The sequence below is a fragment of the Miscanthus floridulus genome, chromosome 3, assembly GCF_019320115.1.
Source record: "Miscanthus floridulus cultivar M001 chromosome 3, ASM1932011v1, whole genome shotgun sequence".
Taxonomy (NCBI): Eukaryota; Viridiplantae; Streptophyta; class Magnoliopsida; order Poales; family Poaceae; genus Miscanthus; species Miscanthus floridulus.
The window spans coordinates 1,114-21,185 of record NC_089582.1 but is presented as its reverse complement, the minus strand read 5'-3'; the positions used below and the strand labels follow the sequence as shown (position 1 = coordinate 21,185).

Sequence of the window (20,072 nt, the reverse complement as noted above, 5' to 3'; positions counted from 1 at the left end):
TTGATTGGGAGGAGATGAAGGGAAAGAATGAGCCTGGGTTTAGTAAGGTGATCAAGGCTTGTGAGTTGTTTGGCCTCACTAATATTATGAGCTTCAGATATAATTGGAATGAAGAAGTGCTAGCCTAGTTCCATGTCACTATCTTCTATAGCATCTACACTGATGAGATTCATTGGATGACTGAGGGACGGCATTATAGAGTTGATTTTGTGACTTTTAGCCGGATCCTTGGTTTTGGAGAGGAGGAGCAGGGTTTCACTTACATTCATGATGAGGCTAGAGCTGAGATTCGTGATATTGCCTATATATGGATTGACAGGAGAAGTGCATATGGGAAGGTCAGTGGCCTGAAGAGCTATTATTATATTCTGAACAATTTGATCAGGCACACTATCAATCCCAAAGATGGAGCAGCTTCTGATCTTAATGGATATGTGAGGAATGTGCTTGCTAGATTTGCTCCTAGAGGTGACAGGGTTAATGTCCCTCGCTTCATGTGGCGTGAGCTGAGGAACGCCATGGAGGATGGGAGAAAGGGGATACCCTATGCCCCCTATCTCATGTTTATGATTGAGAGGGTCACTGGCTATAGATTTGAGAAAGATGGTCTTCACACCGTCTACAAGATTGAGAAGACCCGAGGAGCAGGTGCTAGCAGGGTAGTGAGATGCTCTCTATCAGTTGTGGATGAGCCTGAGTCGTCCCGCTCTAGGCCTCGCAAGGAAAAGAAGATGGAGAAGTTTGGGAAGTGGATCAAGGCTATTTTCACCACATGCACTTATGCAACGAGGACCGCAAATCAGGACTGGTTAGAGAACCATGAATCCAACCGGGAGGCTAGAGAGCGTGCAGGGCTGCCACCTCTTTCTTCAATTCAGTCACCGCCGAGGTTTGATGACCTCCCTAGCCTATCCGACACAGATTCAGAGGATGAGGAGGAGCAGGAGTAGCCAGAGCTTGATCCACACACCAATTTGAGATCCACCTTGCAGTCCATGAGGAGGAGCACCAGGCGTGAGCGCCACACTTCAACCACTCATCGCCAAGGGAGGGCGGTGGTGTCTTCTTCTTCCTCCTCCTCCTCCAACGATGATGATGATGGTGGAGACGAGGACGTCGCATGTGCTAGTGGAGCTACCGGTGGCGATGATATTGATTGGGACATGATCCAAGAGGATGAGGAGTAAGTGTTGGTCTTTCTTCTTTTCTTCTTTTTGGTTCTTTATACCAAAGGGGGAGAAAATTAGAGGGGTCAACAACTTTTTTGACTCCATGGAGCTTGTTGTAGCTAGAGTTATGTTCGTATCTGTTTAGAGTAGTCTTTGTTAAGTGAGAGTTTGAGAGTCCATTAGAAACTCTATTTATATAATAATGCTACTTAAGTACTTTATATATGTGTGGGATATGGACATATATTAATCTATGCTGTCGCTTGTGATATAATTGTGCTAGAATGTATATCTTTATATGTACTACATGTTGTGTGGTATCTGTTCTAATCTGTGCTGTTACAGCAAATGAGGCAGTGCCGCACCCAACTGCAACAGTAAACCATATCGTGCATAAACTATCATTTGCATCATGTTTTACAAACCTAACACAGTATGCAGCACCCCACAGGAGCATGGATATAGGGGGAGCCCCATCACTTTCACTAAAATGTGAATCTTGGCTTCTTATGCCAATTTGAGAATTCAATTCTCTATTCACATACTTAGGTGGAGGCTCTACACCCATGGCTCGAAAATCTCAGTATTTATTTTATATCTTTTGTAAGCTCTAATTAGGTTGTTATCAATCACCAAAAAGGGAGAGATTGAAAGTGCAATCAAGCCCTAATTGTGAGTTTTGGTGATAATGACCATGCAATTAGAGAACTAATGAGATTTATTGAGATGACAAGCAAGGAATTCATGTTCGAGGATGCTACACGAAACGAAGAAGCCCCCAATTACAAATGTAGATTGCTTCAAACTCAAAGGAGGTTTAAATTCTTTTATATCTTAAATTTGAGTATAGGAAAAATCGTACTATAAAGGGGGACACAATGCTTAAGCTAATATGTGCTACCAAGTGCTCAAACATACACATGCATCCTCAGATTCATAGCCAAGACAGTCTACACTTCACTCTTACCCTTGCTGTCTTGCGTGGTGCGGCACTGCCGCACTTGAAGAGAGGCACTGTCGCACTCGAGCCGTGGCACTGCCGCGACTTAAGTGACCGTTGGGGGCTAGGGGGTATTTATACCCTTCCCCTTCCTCCCCAACGGCTCTAGGCCTCTTCTTCCTCACTCCAGCACGCCTAAAACAGAAAAGGAGCCATCTCTCTCTTCCTCTATTAGTGACCTTGAGCCCTAAAGCAAATCCATTGATTTTCCCATCGATCCTTGAGAGAAAGGATCAAAAACTCGATTAGAGAGCAGCTCCATTGATTCCCCAACTCAAAATGGCACTTGGTTCACGTTTTAGCTAGCGATTGTGTTTGTTACTCTTGGAGCTTGGCTCCTAGCCGGCTAGAGCGTCGCCCGTGGAGCTTGCCAACTTGTGTGGCAGCCCCGGAAGGTTTGTAACCATCTCTTGAAGCTAGTATACTCACCCCTCATCTTAAAAGTTAAGTCTCTTGACTTGAGAACGAGGAAGGGTTGGAAAGCCCTAAGCCTTAGTGGTTAACCTCAACAACGTGGAGGTAGGCAAGCCTCGGTAGCGAGCCAAACCACGGGATAAATCATTGTGTCACTTGTGCTTAATTTACATTACTTGTATTTTATATTATTGGTTGAGGTGATTTCTAGGGTTTATAGTCGATCTACTTGTGTGTGGTGTTCCTACAACTTCTAGCTCTTGATCTATGACTATCATACCTGTAGTAAGCTGAGAAATTTCTCCGATCTAAGTTTCCGTTCACTAATTTTGAATTGTGACTCAAAGTTGTCTGCAGGTGCGTCAGTGTCGCTATTCTGGTTCGGCAGTGCCGCATGATGAATTTGATAAAAGTTTGATTGCTTGCTTTGACAGGCCTATTCACCCCACCTCTAGGCCAACCAGAGATCCTACACACTGGCGTGGAGCTCGCTGCCACGGAGTGTTCGGAGGTCGCCGACACGGACCTCAGCAGTGGGCGCGGCAGATGGATGGAGTGCAGCCGCGACGGGAGGCGTGAGTACGAGCGGTGGCGGCGCCAGCGAGTGGCTCAAGCAGAATCTGTCCTACGACCGCGAGCGAGCGCACACAGCACAGAGCGGCACGGGCGTGTGGATGAGGATGAGCCACGAGTTTCGAACTGGAAGTCACGTGAGCGACGCGGGCGAATGGACGAGAATGAGCCATGTCTGGACGGGAAGTCACAGGACAGACGCCCGAGCTATATCATTATCGTTTTAATTTCTCAAACTTATCCACAGTAGGCCCAGGAAAGCAACAGCGAACAGCATGCTTATAAAATGGATGCTGCTGTTCGACATTACTCAGCCAAAGCTGTACCGTGACCGTGAGTGATCCTGTGATTCAATCATGCCTCAACTCTCAACTACGGTGGTGTGTAAATTCATAGGCTAAAATTTAGGATGTTACATCGAAGTGTTTGGATAGTAATAATAAAACAAATTAAAGAAATCCTAAGTAATCCGCGAGACAAACTTATTAAGCCTAATTAATCTATCATTAACACATGTTACTATATACTGTAGTACCACATTATCAAATCACGGCCTAATCCGCACCTCTCATATTGTTCGAGGGGAAAAAAAAATAGAACACCCATCCTTGATTCTAGATGCACATAGAAACACTTAGTATGAGCCAATGGTAGTCAAGATGCAGAGTATTGAATGCTTACTGGTAAGCAGCCAAGAACCAACACAATGCACAAGCAACATGAATATCAAATGTTCCCAGATATAGTGCTGTTCAAACATTGAGACTGCTAGCTATGGTTAAGGAAACTATTCCCAATTGCTCCCAAGATAGCCATCTGCAATTACAGATTAATCCAGAAGTGGGTTGTATCGCCACTCAAGCCTGCTAGTAATATGAGATCAAAGAAGAGTCCTTTGGTTCTATTGTTCTGAAGCTGAAGTGTACGCTGTGAAATACACTGCCCCCCCAAATTTCCTTTCTCTGCCCCCATCTGTAACAATTTTTTTCTAGATGATTTGTGCAAATCCCAGGACTTCTTTCAAAATTTGTATTTTCATATATGGCGCAATCATGATCAAGAGACAGTGTTATGTGTTTCTTTGGGTAAATTCGAGGCATGGAAAAAAGAGTGTCACATATTACTTGGAATAGACCACAATGATGTCATTTGAAGCAAACAAATCAATTCAGTTCCTGTCAGTCAAACCCAGCCATTCATATGAAATGTTCCGATTCACCATGACTAGTAAATTCCCAAATATTCAAGGGAAGCTGCTGGTAGTAACTTAGTAATTCTATATAAACAAATGACACCAGATTAAAGGGCCTTACCTTTACATGATAGCTTACATAAGCATGAAATGTCAACAAATTCCAAACTGTTCTATCTAGCTTTTTACCCTCAACATGCCGAGGGTAAACAACTGCACAAATCAAAAGTCTGTGAGGCAAAATAGTTTCATGTAGGAACAAGGGATACTAGGAAAAGTGTAAATTACCAAAAGTAACAAAGCCAGCATTTGCATTCAGTGCATCAGCAGATACTCCTTTTAACTCAAGAGGTGGTGCCAGAGACCACATACAAGAAGGAACATTATTAAGTGCAGCCGTTCGTCTTGCCTCCACAAATTCCTAAATTTAAACAACAGCAAGAAAAAGAGTAAGCAAGATGCTCCCATCAGTGGTCATAACAAAAGGGCCTTTGGCAGGATAGTAATGCCCAGGCTTTATCAGGGTAGTTATGCCAACAATTTTTTTTTCCGAACACACAGGAGAACTGAGTTTCATTTCATTAATAAAATCCCCAAACACTACGCAGTACGCACCCCCACCCCACCCCACACAAACCACTACACCACGCACTTTAAAAGATCGGAATAGAAGCACCATTGCAGATAAGACATGACCACGACACTCAAAGTAGGGAGGCCTAAACCAGTGCTATGACCAAGTTCCTGAGGTCCACAGCCTCAGCAGTGCACCAGGCAGCCCCTTCATCAATCACCGTCTTGACCACCATATCTACAGGAGTACCAACGACCTGTCCAGAATTTGGTCGTTGTCCCATCCTAGGGCCATATCAAACATAGCTTTCGCATTTTGATGAATCTGCACATTGAGTCCTGCCCAAGGCTGAGTAGGATTGGTCTTTTGGAGCTACAACCAACAGATACAGAAGAAAGTAAGAGTTCTATTTGGGCTTGGAAAACTCCTTAATTGATGGGTTGCTGCATGCTATGCAGCACGGATATGGATATGTGTATCGGTATCGAAAGGATACGGATACGCAGATACGGCAATTTCTCAGAAAACACAATACGCTGATACGTTTTACTATTTTTTTAAAAAAAATAAGAATGCAAATTAAAATTCAGAAAGTCTATAACTTGAGTAATCACTTATCATTAGTTCAGTACTCTACATGCAATCATACATGTACTCATGGGATGTCGCCAGGAGCTTGCTTTGTTGTTGAACCGTCCTCTCCCCTGCATCACGGGAGCTGGCTGCGGCCATGGTGGACTGGTGGGTGCTCCCCGGTGCGGCAGTTTGGAGGAGGGGAGAAGTCGAATGATGGTACGGAGGGGGCGGAGGCTCGTCGCCGGCGGCCGGCGAGCGGTGGTGCATGCCCTGTGTAGGGCACAGCGATGCTGGCCGTGGCTATGGCGGACTGGTGGGTGCTTACCGGCGCGGCAGTTTGGAGGAGAAGTTGATTGATGGCACGAAAGGGGTGGAGGCTCGTCGCCGGCGGCCGGCGAGCGGGGCGCAACCCCTGCGCAGGAGGCGGCGCGCGCGCGCAGGCGGCGGCGTGAGCTGCAACAGTGTGAGGCGTGAGCGCTTGTTGGGCTGGGCCGTATCCCACAGGTGGATACGTATCAGGTACTCAATATTCCAAAAATTAAATAAAAATCGGATACTTGGAGCATACGTGTCGGAGCCGTATCAGTGGCATATCCGTATCGGATACGTATCCGATATGTGATACGACCCTTCATTGACGTATCCGTGCTACAGAGGCTGCATATATACATTGCAGCATGAATTGCAGCATTATGATAGGTTAAATTGGTCTTTAGTGTCAAATGTAGTTGATACGATAAACATAAAAGACAAAAGACCATGAAGAACACTAGGCCAGGAAGCTGATCAGAGAAACAAAAGGAAGCATCCAAAATACCTGCAGGAAGGAAGTTGCTAAAACAATATCAATGGAGTCCTGGAATCTCATTGGATACATGATGGTAACTTTATCTGCCTGAAAAACTAACAGTGAATCCCATTTGTTACAAACGAATAAAATTAGTACAGGACACTTAAGTGATAATGTGATATTGTTCTTCCTAAAGTTATACCTGGGGAGCAAGGAAAAAGGATTCATTAGGACGGTGAACAAGAGCAACAAGCTTGTCAACATTAGGTGCAACTGTCCTTGAGGCTAAATGTTTCAGCAGGAGCTTCAGTGGTGCACCCAGCACAACCTCTCTAATAGATGCAATTTGTGTCAAGATAGCATTCCTTTGCTCTGGAATATAGTAAAGCAACAAGTGGTTAGAAGCTAGAAATACAGAGGAGAACATGACTTAAATAGAAAAATGATCACATTTCAGGAGATGTCTATGGCTTTGGCAGGCTTATCATAAACGGATACACCACAGATCAAGTACTCACTGACCGAATTCGGCAGCCTGAAGATAAATACAAGGGCCTAAATGTGAATGTGATCGACGAAAAATAGAAATATGAAAACTCCCACATCATCATCAAATAAATGTAACGAAATGGGCATCGGTGAAACCTATTATGGTGGCCTGGAAAAACACCACAACAGTTCAGCAGTGCAAAGAATTTTATTCCAATAAACAGAAAAATATTTTAGTTTAACTGCAATAATAAATTAAGAACAACAATTGATGAACAAAAAATGTTTAGATAATTGGGATGGAATTGTGTAACAAATCCAAAGATGCAATTAACTTTAAATAAAACAAGCATCTATAAATAAAATGTAAAGAACAAACTGAATATATCTATCTGGAGCTCTTTGTTACCTTTTTTTCTTTGAGGTAACAGTTAATCTAGTCAAAGGACACTTGAATCAATTCAAATCTTAGACAACTAACCACATCGTACATTCGCATGACATCAGAAGCATCTACTCATATATAGAGGAAGATGTTTCCAACTAACTAGAAATGAAATTTTGCTGATGAATGGCATCTAAAGATACACAAACCATCAGCGAGTTTTAACATGTTGTTCAGCAAGACAGCTATAACCCTGGAAATGTTACACTAAATTGAAATTTAATATTGGAGACGCCTAACGAAAAAGGAAGCATCAACCAACTTGATCATGCAGCACAACAAGACAATTAGTAACCTTAGGAAGGGAACTCTAGAACCTTCATCTGGTGGAAGTTTTGTCAAATTTATCTTCTTTGTGAGATCAAACCCATCCTTTGGAGGATCAAGAATCTGCACAACTGGCCCATAAGCCGCTTTTATAGCTTCAATGGCACCAAGTGGAAGCCCATCATACAGAATCGCTTCAGAAGGTGGCAGAGGCAAAGCAACTGACAACACCATTACTTTTGGATTCCTCATAGAAAACTGAAACCAAAGCCCACATTCATTAGAATTGTGATATTGAGCATGAGACAGGTGATAATCCTAATGTCTAGGTGTACATGACAGAGCGATGTCCATATTCATTTCAGAAAATAAGAAAATGCAGCTTCGACACCCAAGAACTTGAAAATAAGATGAAAACCTGCTTAAAGTAGAACAATACCAACCTATAAATTTGAACACACTTTCAGTTGAAATAGTAATGTTCAAACACTAGCAAGTCCATATTTTTTATATTACAAAACACAGAAGAAACCTTTACTTGCACCATTAAATAAGTGCTAGTGGCTAATTACATGGTTAGTATGTAGTATGTAGTGTTATGGCAACCATTCAGTATATGAAAGAACTCAAGAAGTAAGAAGGTGACAGCATCTTATTCATTGCTCTTGTTATTACTGTTCTTGTGAAGAAATAGGTAATTCGAGGTTAAAAGGGAAATGCTATCAAATGACATGTACCAAACTAGGAAGAATAGACCCAATTAACTACTGACTATTGTTATTCTGCAGGATTAACACTGCAAACTGTATACATTTTTTTAGACTGAAACATCAAGTAGATAGTCACCTCTGTTTAATTTCTACCAAAACTAACCTCGCCAAAAGTTAGCTACCCTAAGAATTTGACATTGATTAGGATTGATGCCGAAATCTGTCAAGCCATTGCCACCATGGTGGTATACGTATTACCATCCATTTGTTGCCAAGACTTGGCACAATGGCCACTGCTTTTGACGCAAATCCATGCGACAATATAGAACTCACCTGGATATGATACCGGACATCGTCGAACTCTACCGTGTGACAGTCGATGTCCATGCCCTTCTCGCCTCTGCATCGCACCGACATCGCATGAAATGAAATTAAATGAGATTATTGCAAACAACCATTCCACCAGAAGCAAGATGTGGTTCTGTTCTCTCTAAGCAAAAGCAAGGTGGCAGCGAGCGACATACCTGAGAACACGGTCTTGCAGGATCTGGAGCAGGAACCTCAATGGGGACTGGAGCAGTATCATCTTCCACGGCTCTCCTCCCACTCCTCCTATCAACCAGCCTTGCGCCTCAGCCACCCTCAACCCGACAAAATTCTCTCAGTTCCAGAAGCATGCAGCAGTAGGATAATGATAAGCTGCAGTGTAGCACTGAGGCTGAAATTTCATTTACTGATCATTTATATGGATCCAAATTTTAGAAAATTTCAACATTTAAACACTACCTCAAAACTCTAACATTATTATCAGTGAGAATTGCATTATTGCAGTGACCGATCCCAAGTGAAATATATCCCATTCCTACCTTTATAGGAAGGAACATTAATAATTTGAGTCTGTTGGTATGCCAAAATTGACAAAAATTTATCTATTGTGGCCCAATTGACAAGCAATATCATCTCATGCAAACAACAGTACACATATTGGATAATTGGAAAATCAAATACTAGAGTTGCTAGGGTATACCTTTGGCAAAGGAAGCCCAGATCTGGACGCCGACGATAAAGAGTGTCGGGTATGAGCAGTAGCCGACGACAGAGGAGGCGGGGGGCGACTTCGCTGGGCGCCGCTGGCTTCTCTCACCTCCGTCGCGACAATTCTTCTCTACACTGCCGAGCCTACTGCAGGAACGGAGATCGCAATGGATGGTGGTGCGCCTGCACAGCGGAGGGAGGAGGGAGGAGGGAGAAGAGTCACCGGCGCTGGCTCGGTCACGGTCGCCTCCACTACCGGAGACGGCTTCTTTGCCGAGTGTCCCAGACTTTGCCGAGTGTTTTTTATCGGGCACTCGGTAAAGAGGCTGTTTGCCGAGTGCCGAACACTCGGCAAAGAATAACACTCGGCAAACAAATGGCACTCGGTAAAAAGGTAGTTTGCCGAGTGCCGAACACTCGGCAAAGAATAACACTCGGCAAAGACCAGGTTTGCCGAGTGTCAAACAATAACACTCGGCAAAGGGCCGTCATCGTTAACGGCCGGTAGCCGCCGTTAATCCTTTGCCGAGTGTCTTCTCCTGACACTCGGCAAAGAGGCTCCTTTGCCGAGTGTCAATATTTTTTGACACTCGGCAAACCATATTTTTTTCACTTTTGACCTCTAAGCTTTTTCTGCAGTCCTCAGACAATACCTGGTACTCCATGTCCCAATGTGGCACATTTCTCGGACTTTTTCTATATTTCTTTAATTTATTTCATTTAATTGAATTTTCTTGGATAATTCAAATTATAACTGCTAGTCATTCGAATAGTGAAAAAAATGAATGGAAAAATGATATTCATGTTATTTAGTATAATGTGAGGCCATATCCAGGAACAAACCACCAATTTCGAACATCTTATTCACAAAACATGACCACGAAGTTGCGGTCGAGTTGTTTTTAAATTCTATAAAAAGTAAACGAAGTCTGAAAATCATAAAACTTGTCAAGATGTCAAGATATCATATGTGGAGGCTGTGATAAAAAATTGAGGAGATTTCGCGCAAGTTGTCACGTACGATGCTTGCAAACCGGTTTCTTGCAAGCATCGTATGTGACAACTTGCGCGAAATCTCCTCAATTTTTTATCACAGCCTCCACATATAATATCTTGACATCTTGACAAGTTTTATGATTTTCAGACTTCGTTTACTTTTTATAGAATTTAAAAACAACTCGACCGCAACTTCGTGGTCATGTTTCGTGAACAAGATGTTCGAAATTGGTGGTTTGTTCCTGGATACGGCCTCACATTATACTAAATAATATAAATATCATTTTTCCATTCATTTTTTTCACTATTCGAATGACTAGCAGCTATAATTTGAATTATCCAAGAAAATTCAATTAAATGAAATAAATTAAAGAAATATAGAAAAAGTCCGAGAAATATGCCACATTGGGACATGGAGTACTAGGTATTGTCGGAGGACTGCAGAAAAAGTGTGGAGGTCAAAAGTGAAAAAAAAATGGTTTGTCAAGTGTCAAAAAATGACACTCGGCAAAGGAGCCTCTTTGCCGAGTGTCAGGAGAAGACACTCGGCAAAGGAGTCTCTTTGTCGAGTGTTAGGACCTATGGCACTCGGCAAAGATTTTTTTAAAAAAAAAATAAAAAAAAAACCCTCTTTGCCGAGTGTCAGGACCTATGGCACTCGGCAAAGGTCGCCACTTTGTCGAGTGTCTTGTCGGCGACACTCGGCAAAGTGGCCACCTTTGCCGAGTGTCTAAGTCAACGGCGCTCGGCAAATCGGGTACCTTTACCGAGTGCTTGACCTTGACACTCGGCAAAGCCGCCGTCACGGTGGCGCTCGCCGTCACGGCCACTTTTCTTTGCTGAGTGTCGGATTGTCACTCGGCAAAGCCTTTGCCGAGTGCCCGATAAAATGCACTCGGCAAAGAGGTCTTTGCCGATAAACTGTTTACCGAGCGCCCTTTGCCGAGTGTAACACTCGGCAAAGGCTTTGCCGAATGTATATCGGCCTTTGCCAAGTGCCTCAGACACTTGGCAAAGAAGCCGCCTCCGGTAGTGTCCGGTGCGCCAACGCTTGTTGTGTCGACCATGGTGAAGGAGGCGCGGATGGAGGGGGCACACGTGCGAGTCACGTGGACGCCTCGTCCCAAACTCCCAACTCCTGAACTGTGGGATGGACATGGAGTCATGGACCCGTCATGGCGTCATCGAATTTGCACCTACGTCCCCTCCATCTAAAAAAAATATATAATCCAATATTTGATTCTAGTTAATAATTTTAAATTAATATAAAATAGTATCAATATTTATATCTTCAAATAATTTTTTATATGATTAATCTAATGATACTAATTTGATATTATAAAAGTTAGTTTTTCAATATATTTAGTTAAATCTAAAATTATTTGATTCCTTAAAAAGAGAGGATTGCACTTTTTTTATAGAGGGAGTATATTTGTCTCCAAACCAAACACCTCTAAAGTCTAAAAAGAGGATCAACCTAAATATCCGATCGATTCAAATTGACCATCTCCTCTAAACCAAACATGAGATTCCAGCATGAGTTCTAGATTTTTAGTAATTTTTTAACTTAAAAATAGTAAACTACCTGACCAACCATGCACGAACATTTGTTGAACAACCTTTTACATCTAGCCCTCATGTCGCCCTAGAAGCAACACAAGCCAAATCTTTATTTCCTCAGTATATGTTGGGTCGTCATTAGAGGTTATGTGTGACCACAAGGGTGATAGCTGAGAGGCCTCTTCCATTGGTGTTTTTGTTCTCCAACCTAGCACCAGATGAGATGACGATAGTGACCTAGATCTTGTGCTTCATATCCCATGCCATCGACTAGAGCCGTCGACTCCGTGGCAAGCTTGGGCATGTTGACTTGGTCTCAACAACATTGGAGATGTCTCGTGCGTGAGGAGGCGATCTCAATGAACAATGATGGCATGGAAGCGCTCCTTGGGTTTCTCTATTGTGGTGACTAGCACACGATGTCGACTCAGCATCTTGGGCTGAAATCTGGTGGTCGGAGGCGCCCACTCTATAGGGCCCATGTTTGGCGTTTAGCTACTAGTGTCTCAATGACAGACATGTCCTGCATGGTAGCGAGTGGGATTCAGTGAATGGGGTGTCACATTGGTGCAACACATGGCGGGGTTGTGTGCATTAGTTGCTTGGGCTGCGCAAGCGCTGCAACGATTGTGGTGACACGCATGGCGCGCTAGTTGTGATCATGTCTGTGGAAGGCACGTTAATTGCAGTGGTGATAAAATCATGAGGTTGTTGCTCCACATGGCGGTAGGGTTGTAGCGAGAGTAAGATTACGGTCGAATCCTGACCATGGGTGATAGAATATGGTGGCAATTCCTTGAGCGGATAACATGCTCGTAGAGACCCTTCTCCACAAGAGGTTGGTGATGGCTATGGTGTGTGTGGACAAGACACCATGGTTATTGGTTTAGCATGTGGCAAGAGTGGTGCATGTGTATCAAAGCTTGCTGAAGGTGATGGTGGCTAGAGGCCCATCGATTGTCCCTAGCAGTGGCTACGGGAAAGGCTTTTTCCCTTGAATAATAACTTTGTTTGGCTGCCCGCAGTGGTTAGTGTATATAGTGTCTAGTGGGACAAAGGCGACCGATAGGGCCAGCCAACAATGTTGCATGTCTGTGTCTTGGTCATCGTGACAACGTCTTCCTGCTAGTGGTGGCTCATTGCAGACATTGCCTTAGTGACTTGTATCGTTGAGTGATTGCTAGTTTTGTACGACAACAATGGGACGTGTTCATTTGGGTTGTGAGGGGATGCTCGGAACTCGTGAGTTGCTTTGCACCACACGGATGTTGACAATTAATGTCTTTGATGCTACATCCCTCGTTACAGGATTTGCCATAAGGTTCCCACCTTCTAGGGTTATATCGGTCGGAAAAACATAGGGCCAGTCTTTTCTAGTCGATGATGCATCTATGAACATTATACCCTTCTTGGGGACGTTGTTGTGGAAAATCCCACTCTCCTTGTTTTGTATCTTTTAGCAGCTTGCTATGATGAGTAAGGTGCTTGTCATCAGAGTTGAGGAGGCTTCACTAGTTATTGACACCCAATGATTGTCATGAATTGAAAATGTATCCCATGAACCACTAGGATCAGTTGGTTTCGATCAAACCCATCCCATCCTAAGAGCCCAACCAAGTTGTAGACTAGAGTAGGGGTGGATCTGCCACCGGGGCTGGGGGGGCTCAAGCCTCCCTATCGTGGTCGCGCTCATGGAGCCCCCCTCATCCCCCATGAATTTTTACCCATGGAGCCCCCTCAGCCCCTCATGAATTTTTAGCCATGGGAGAAGGTTAGGAGCTTGAGGTTGAAGATGATGGCAGGAAGAGGAGGTTTAGGCCTTAGTTTTGCTAAAATCATAGTTTTGTGTCTTTAGAACAGTTCGAACTTAGTCCCCCTTAAACTTTTTATCCTGGATCCACCATTGGACTAGAGATATGTCTACCTCACCATGCTCTCCAGGAAGGCAAAACTATGGTCTAGGCTACAAGACAGTGTCCTAGGCTCCTAGCCATGCCAAGAACCCAAGATAAACCCACATTTAAGGGGGGCACAAGTTAGACCAGAAACCAACGGCCCTCTTTAGTCAAAAGATCTGCTTTCCAACCAGGCAAGCAATCAACATTCTTGTCAATAAAGGACTACACTTGGGTTTTAGTTAAAGTCTAAATGGCTAAAGCTAATTATTAGCCATAGCCAAAAAAAATGGCTAACCAAATTAGACAGCTACTAGTGTGTTTCGGATCCCCATATAAGAAATGACTATGAGCTCTTGCTGGCAGTTACTTGCAGAGAATCAAGCAGCTCGCAAGGTAGACAGTCTTGTACAACATCAATATCAAACTCTGAGCACTGTATCAGTAAGCACTGCTTTTAGTTTGTTTTTAGTATAAATAAATAGTCCACAAGCTTCTCCGGATAGGTGTAAGTCAAGTGATAAATCAAAATGTCACTGGCGAAGAGGCCAAGATCACGAAAATGAAGAGCAACAGGGACAACGGATCAGCTTTCTGCGACTCTGTGAGAGATTCCTTTCAATTCAAGAAGGCCTTCATCTTTATCCTCAAGAAGATCCAATTCTCAGAAACACATCAAAAGACGTGACTATGCCATAGTAGAATATAACTATATAAGCGATTAATTGATGGATTGAATGTGTGAGCACAGACCAAAACTGTGACTACCAATACGTATACGTGGCCAACACATATATTACTACAGCAACCACCAAACACTGCAAAAAAAAAAAAAAAAAAAAGAAGAGGAAGAAGTTTTGGCAATGAAGCCACCTCGAAATCATTTATATTGCATTACAACCTTCATAGCCGCTATGCTAAGATAACAAAACTAATCCATCCAACCACCACTTCTGTACTGGTAGAGGTGAAAAGCACAGCACCTTTCTTTGCCATCTGGTAACCGAATACAGCCTTAGATCCTTGTTCCTGCAGTTAGAGCCTAACATACCAACCAACATTCTCCAACCCCTGTAATATAATTCAGCACTGTAAATACAAAGAATAAGAATAATCTTCTTTTTAAAAAGAGTAATGCCAGTCCATTGAATTGGCTTATGGAAATAGTTGACTCAAGGAATTAAAAAAATTGTGTAATTTTGGTAAAAAGTACTTGGGACATACTGTATTTCCTCAAACTATACTGTTGTAAGATACTCATCGGAAAGTCAAACCTTACTAGGGATTTGATAGCAAATTTTAATGCTCTTCATAAAAGGAATCACAGCCACCATATCATTAAGTACTATCTTAACCCATCCTGTGGCCTTCATAATGGAAAGAAAGACACCACTCTCACGTGAAGGTTCAAGTTCAACATACATTCAGTATTTCTGACCAACAAATAATGTGTTCATCATTTACGTACGGTCAGGAAATATAATACTAGATTTGATTTTCCACCACCAGCGCAAATGCAAAATGCAAAACATACAGATCAATGAAGTCATTTCGGCTGCCACACTGCAATAGCAATCAAAATATTGCTTGTGCACAAGAATTTAGAAGCACAATTAGGGTACTCATAATTTGCTTTGATGTGCATCACTCTATACTTTACAGGGCAAGAACAAGAGTGCAGCCAACACACGACTAGTCGGAATCAGCTGCAATAGTCCAGTGAAGCCACGAGCCCACGACTGCCCTGCTGAGTTGCCATGTCATGTAATGCTTAATATATTTAGTGTTAGCTCATGTTACCCTACCATGCAGCAATAACCATAATCATAATGAGATGGGAACAAGGAAGGAAAGGTTGGATGTCTTGAAGGAAGTTATGCCTCAAGACTTTTGCCAAATGTCATCTAGAAACAGTCCAGTTGATAGGCCCAAACACTACCCAAAGTTGAATAGGCTTCCTTCCTCATATGCGCTTCTACTATCGAAGTGGTGAATTGAAGGCCCCCTCTACATTCAAAAATCCAAATGTCTAACGAATGAAAATTAATAACAGAAATGTCTCTTTTCTATATAATCTGCATTCAATTTATGTATATGTTTACTGCAATTTCTAAGGATCAGCAGACGCATAAAATTCCAGTGTACACCAAGGGCAACAAATAGGCTAAGGGAGCATGAAATATTGAGTTATTCACAAAAGTGATGATAAATTTGGTCACATGTCAATATACTTTCATTCTTGAAAGAACATGAGTAGGGATGGCCATGGATCAATCCATTGATCGTTGATCCACTCTAACAACTAGTTTTTTTGGTTTGTCCAAGACATGAAAAAAAAATAGTTAACTGAGTTAAACTAAAGTGGATCCATGGTTAACCATGGATTCCTCTATGCCCTATACTTGAACATGAGATACCCTATCCCAGCATCGACAAACCAGGACCAGATATGACAGGAGGTAATACCAATGGGTTATGGTAATAGACTCATGTTGGTCCAGATATAAAGCAGTATATGGCATTTATATTACCAATTGAGAAATGTAGCACCTACGTTTTGGATTTAGCCTTTACCAAACCGGGGCGGGGGGGCAGCGGGGACTAAAGACCTTCTCTGCATTAGCCACTATTCATACTTCAACTAAACATTAACATCTGCTATCAAACTAGCCTCTACAAGAATTCAGAAATAAGATCTGCTATCTAATTAGACTCTACCGCAGTTAGTTTGAGATGTAAACACTGACTATATAGTAGAATTTGCAGACATCTAATTATCTAATCATGAATGAATTGAAAAAAGGTGTAACAGAATTTGTCGAAAGTGTAGATTGCAGTAGTGGATTGTAAATTAACCCTGCATGGGTCTGCTTTCAGATTTCCAAAAAACCAACATGGTTGCAAATTGTGAAATAAAAAGGCTTTCATGGTCCCATTTACTACTCCCTCCATTCCAAATTGGAAGTCGGTTCTGGCCTTTCTAGGTACATAGTTTTAGCTATACATCCAGATATACACTGTCTAGATACATCTAGAAGATCTGAAAAGACAAAATGACTTACAATTTGGAACGGAGGGAGTACATGTCAATGTATAGATCACATCAATTAGGAAGATGAAATAGGAATCAACAACATTACCACTCTACCAGTAGAAACATTTTCTAACATATTCATATGGGATAATATGCTGCCAACTTTCACTCCTTAAACTAGTGAACCAGAATATACAAACTATTTCATTTCCGAAAGTCATACGGCAAAAATTAAGCTATTATGTACAGCATGAAAGTGAGGTTATTCACATGCAGGATCAAGAAACAAATTTTACCACAAGACCTAACCAAATTCACTGCATACGCACAACTCATAAACACCCATATATCAATGCAATTTACATTGCTATTCTCAAATACTTAGCATTGTACAAGAAAGCTAATTTACAGTTTTACACATTGCACGAGCAGGTGAATTTACCAAACAAGAAATATAATTGGTATGGATATCACTTTATCATGAACTTAATGACATGTTCCCTGTTGTAGCATTAAGAAATGCAACCTGGCATGACAAGATGAATTCATGTTATATCATTGCGCACGCAACCCATCCAGCAAGTTAATATCCATACATAGCATGATCGATCTAACTCACTGTTAATGCAAATGCGAAGATATTGACAATAACAGAGTCATCATAACATGGCCAATTGCTCTAATTAATCCTTCACAGCATAACTTGGGCACTCGTACTCAAGCGTAATCATTAGAGCAAGTGAAGCCGTACCATTGCTGCAGGGAGTCATCACATGCGTGGCTGCGGGCGCAGGATCATGATGATGATGTCAATAGCCATGAACGCAACAAGCGGGCTGAGGTCGAGCTTGCGCCCGAACACAGGGGGCATGACCTCACGGCAGAGGGCGAGGAAGGGGTCGCAGAGGTCGCGCAGGGCCGAGAAGGGCTGGCGGTCCCAGGGGATGTTGGGGAACCAGGAGAGCAGCACGCCGACGAGCAGCACCTCCCGGTACACTCCCAGCCACCGCACGGCCGCCGACATCGCCGCCGCCACGGGGGCGCGAAGGGGCGCGAAGTTGAGGCCCCGCAGGGCGGCCTCCAGCGTCGAGAGCGGCGACGCCAGCAGCCCGCCCAGCGCCGTGGCTGCCGCCGACGCCGACGCCTCCGTGGCAGCGCGCGGAGGGGTCAGGCGGAGGCCGCGGGGGAGGGGTCTCGCGGGGAAGGCTAGGGTTCTGGGGAATGGGCGGGCGGATGGGCTCGGGAGGGTGCCGAGAAGCGGGGACCGAGGGCAGGGGGAGGTCAGGATGCCGTACATCTCGCCGCTTCTCCGGAGACGCGGGAGTGGAAAGCTGAAGGGCTTGGGGAGGAAGGGGGTCCGGGCGGCGGAGGAGAAGGGCGGCAGCCGGAAGGCGAAGTGGCCGTGGGCCCTGGCACGGGACGAAGAGGATAGAGGTCTAGCGTTTCGTGTGGGCCCCGCTTGTAAGTGAAAGATCTGCAGTAGGTGGACTTGCACCCCAAATAACACGGTAAATGGGCCATTAAGGCAGCGCCATGCGCGAACCTAGGCCTTTGGAATGCAGGAAAAAAGAAGGAATTCTGTAGAATTTGTATAGAAAATTTTGTAGGAGTCCGTATATTTTTATAGAAAAAAATTGTAGTCGCTAAAATTCAGGTGCCTGAAATTTAGATTTCTTTCAGGCTACGGTTATTATATATATCTTATACTAAAATTACAGCTTTAGTTTGTTGCAATTTATGTAGACATATAATCTGTAATTTTTTATTACAAGAATGAAAAACCCGATAGACAAACTACAAAACTGACAAAATCTAATATATGTTGACACAAAGACAATTAATAACTCATAATTTTTTTCTATAGTTAGTTAGACAAGGACAAAAAATTGATATGCTATGATACAATAGATAAATAATAAATCACAAAAGTAATAATTTACTTGTACTACTTTAATTGTACAAGAGTGTTATCCTGAAATTATCTTAAAATTCAAGCACCTGAAATATAGGGGAAGTGAAAAAAATATAGGAAGTAGAATTTTTCTACGTTCTAAAGAGAGGTAGAGGTAAAAGGATATAAATTAAACTAGCAAATATGCCCGTGCGTTACAACAGGAGAAACAAAGTTATTGACAGCTTCCTCCTACATTGTAGTTCTGTTCTTTCATATGAGACAAGAGTTTGTTGCTGACATTTAGGCTAGGATTAGTTTGTCCATAGATGATTGTGATGAGAGTTCTATCTTAGACTTTTCATGTTGCGCCCTTCAATGAGGATTGCACTGGTACATGTATATAACTTAAAGTATATTTATTTATACCGATCTCGATAACAAACTGTTAGAAATTACTTAGTGTTAAAACTTAAACATGATTAGGATACATAATCTTAGACTTAGGTTAGTAGATCTCTTGAGTTTACCTTCGTTAGTAGAGGAGGAAGTCATGTATGCTTTAGGTGCGGGGACCCGTGTCTACTTGGAGCAGGCCTTGGCACAAAGAGTCAGGGAAGGTATATCCCGTAGTTGTACGGTTGTCACCGGCGTCCTCCTGGCTACGGCGATTCCCTCCTTGGTCAACCTACTGGTGATGGCGATGACTCCGTCGATGAGATCGGAGGAGACATGGGGTGGCGGCCTTCCCTTCACTCCTATGCTTTGGTTAGATCGGGTGCTTAATGTTTGGTATGGCTAACCTTTCTTGTTCGCATCAGCTGTCGAGATAGTTAGGGAACCTTCTTTTTTTATGAGCATTGTGTAACAGAAGTCACAACCATGGTTTAGTTTTGCGACCCCAGTCAGGTCGCGTAGGTGGGGTTGTCTCCCTTGGGACTCAGTCATGACCCTTGCTGAGATCATCCCAACACAAACTGCTCAAGATCTCAGTTCACGATTTGATCCATCATCTGAAGCAAGTGCAGACATAATTACTGGTTTTGTGTCAAATAAGAAATGCAATAGTGATGTGAAGTGTATACCCTTCTCTTTTTTGAGGAAGCCTAATGGTTCGAAAGCCTATTTTGTTGTCTTTTTACTTTTTTCACATTTATTTTAGACTCCTGATTTTTAAGTGGAAAAAACACAATTACTTTGAAAAATGGGAAACCGTTGGCTCATGATTCTGGTGGTAAAAAAAAAGGTGAAACACAAAAAAAAGGGAAAAAACGACGGCTTCGTCTGTGGCTTTGAAGAATCGTGAATTCAAGTCGAAAAAAAGAATCGTGAATCGCAAACCCTTTCGCTCTTGTACTTAAGATCGGAAAGGTGGGTCCCGGGGGTGTCGTGCGTGACGTAAATTATCGTAGCTGAAAGAAAAAAAAACGTGTACACAAAAACCGCTACCCGTCTGTGCCGT

At 42.9% G+C, this 20,072-nt stretch overlaps 2 protein-coding genes across 3 annotated transcripts; both read right to left on the bottom strand.

Moving 5' to 3' along the window:
• Nucleotides 1–4,301: 4,301 nt before the first annotated feature.
• LOC136544725 (actin-related protein 2/3 complex subunit 2A-like) lies at nt 4,302–8,822 on the bottom strand. The gene is made up of 7 exons (XM_066536789.1): nt 8,724–8,822; nt 8,533–8,599; nt 7,540–7,747; nt 6,491–6,660; nt 6,316–6,393; nt 4,637–4,769; nt 4,302–4,561 (listed from the first exon to the last, which is right to left on the bottom strand). Exons 1-7 carry the CDS (start codon nt 8,783–8,785, stop codon nt 4,353–4,355), a joined length of 927 nt encoding a protein of 308 aa, XP_066392886.1. The 5' UTR covers nt 8,786–8,822; the 3' UTR covers nt 4,302–4,352.
• Nucleotides 8,823–14,192: 5,370 nt separating this feature from the next.
• LOC136544724 (ylmG homolog protein 1-2, chloroplastic-like) lies at nt 14,193–18,153 on the bottom strand. 2 transcript variants are annotated; one of them, XM_066536787.1, is made up of 2 exons: nt 17,471–18,152; nt 14,193–14,756 (listed from the first exon to the last, which is right to left on the bottom strand). In XM_066536787.1, exon 1 carries the CDS (start codon nt 18,014–18,016, stop codon nt 17,489–17,491), a length of 528 nt encoding a protein of 175 aa, XP_066392884.1. In that variant the 5' UTR covers nt 18,017–18,152; the 3' UTR covers nt 14,193–14,756; nt 17,471–17,488. The 2 variants fall into 2 exon arrangements, with proteins under 2 accessions (XP_066392884.1, XP_066392885.1); XM_066536788.1 differs by lacking the exon at nt 14,193–14,756 and adding an exon at nt 14,763–15,692 and having other exon boundaries at nt 17,471–18,153.
• Nucleotides 18,154–20,072: the final 1,919 nt, after the last annotated feature.

Excerpts from the sequence above, each read along its gene's own strand:
- LOC136544725 (XM_066536789.1), bottom strand. The coding sequence starts at position 8,785 with ATGATACTGCTCCAGTCCCCATTGAGGTTCCTGCTCCAGATCCTGCAA. Across the intron at positions 8,600-8,723 it reads CTGCAAGACCGTGTTCTCAG|AGGCGAGAAGGGCATGGACA; the intron begins GTATGTCGCTCG and ends GGTGCGATGCAG. Across the intron at positions 6,661-7,539 it reads AAAACTTCCACCAGATGAAG|AGCAAAGGAATGCTATCTTG; the intron begins GTTCTAGAGTTC and ends ACTATATTCCAG.
- LOC136544724 (XM_066536788.1), bottom strand. The coding sequence starts at position 18,016 with ATGTACGGCATCCTGACCTCCCCCTGCCCTCGGTCCCCGCTTCTCGGC.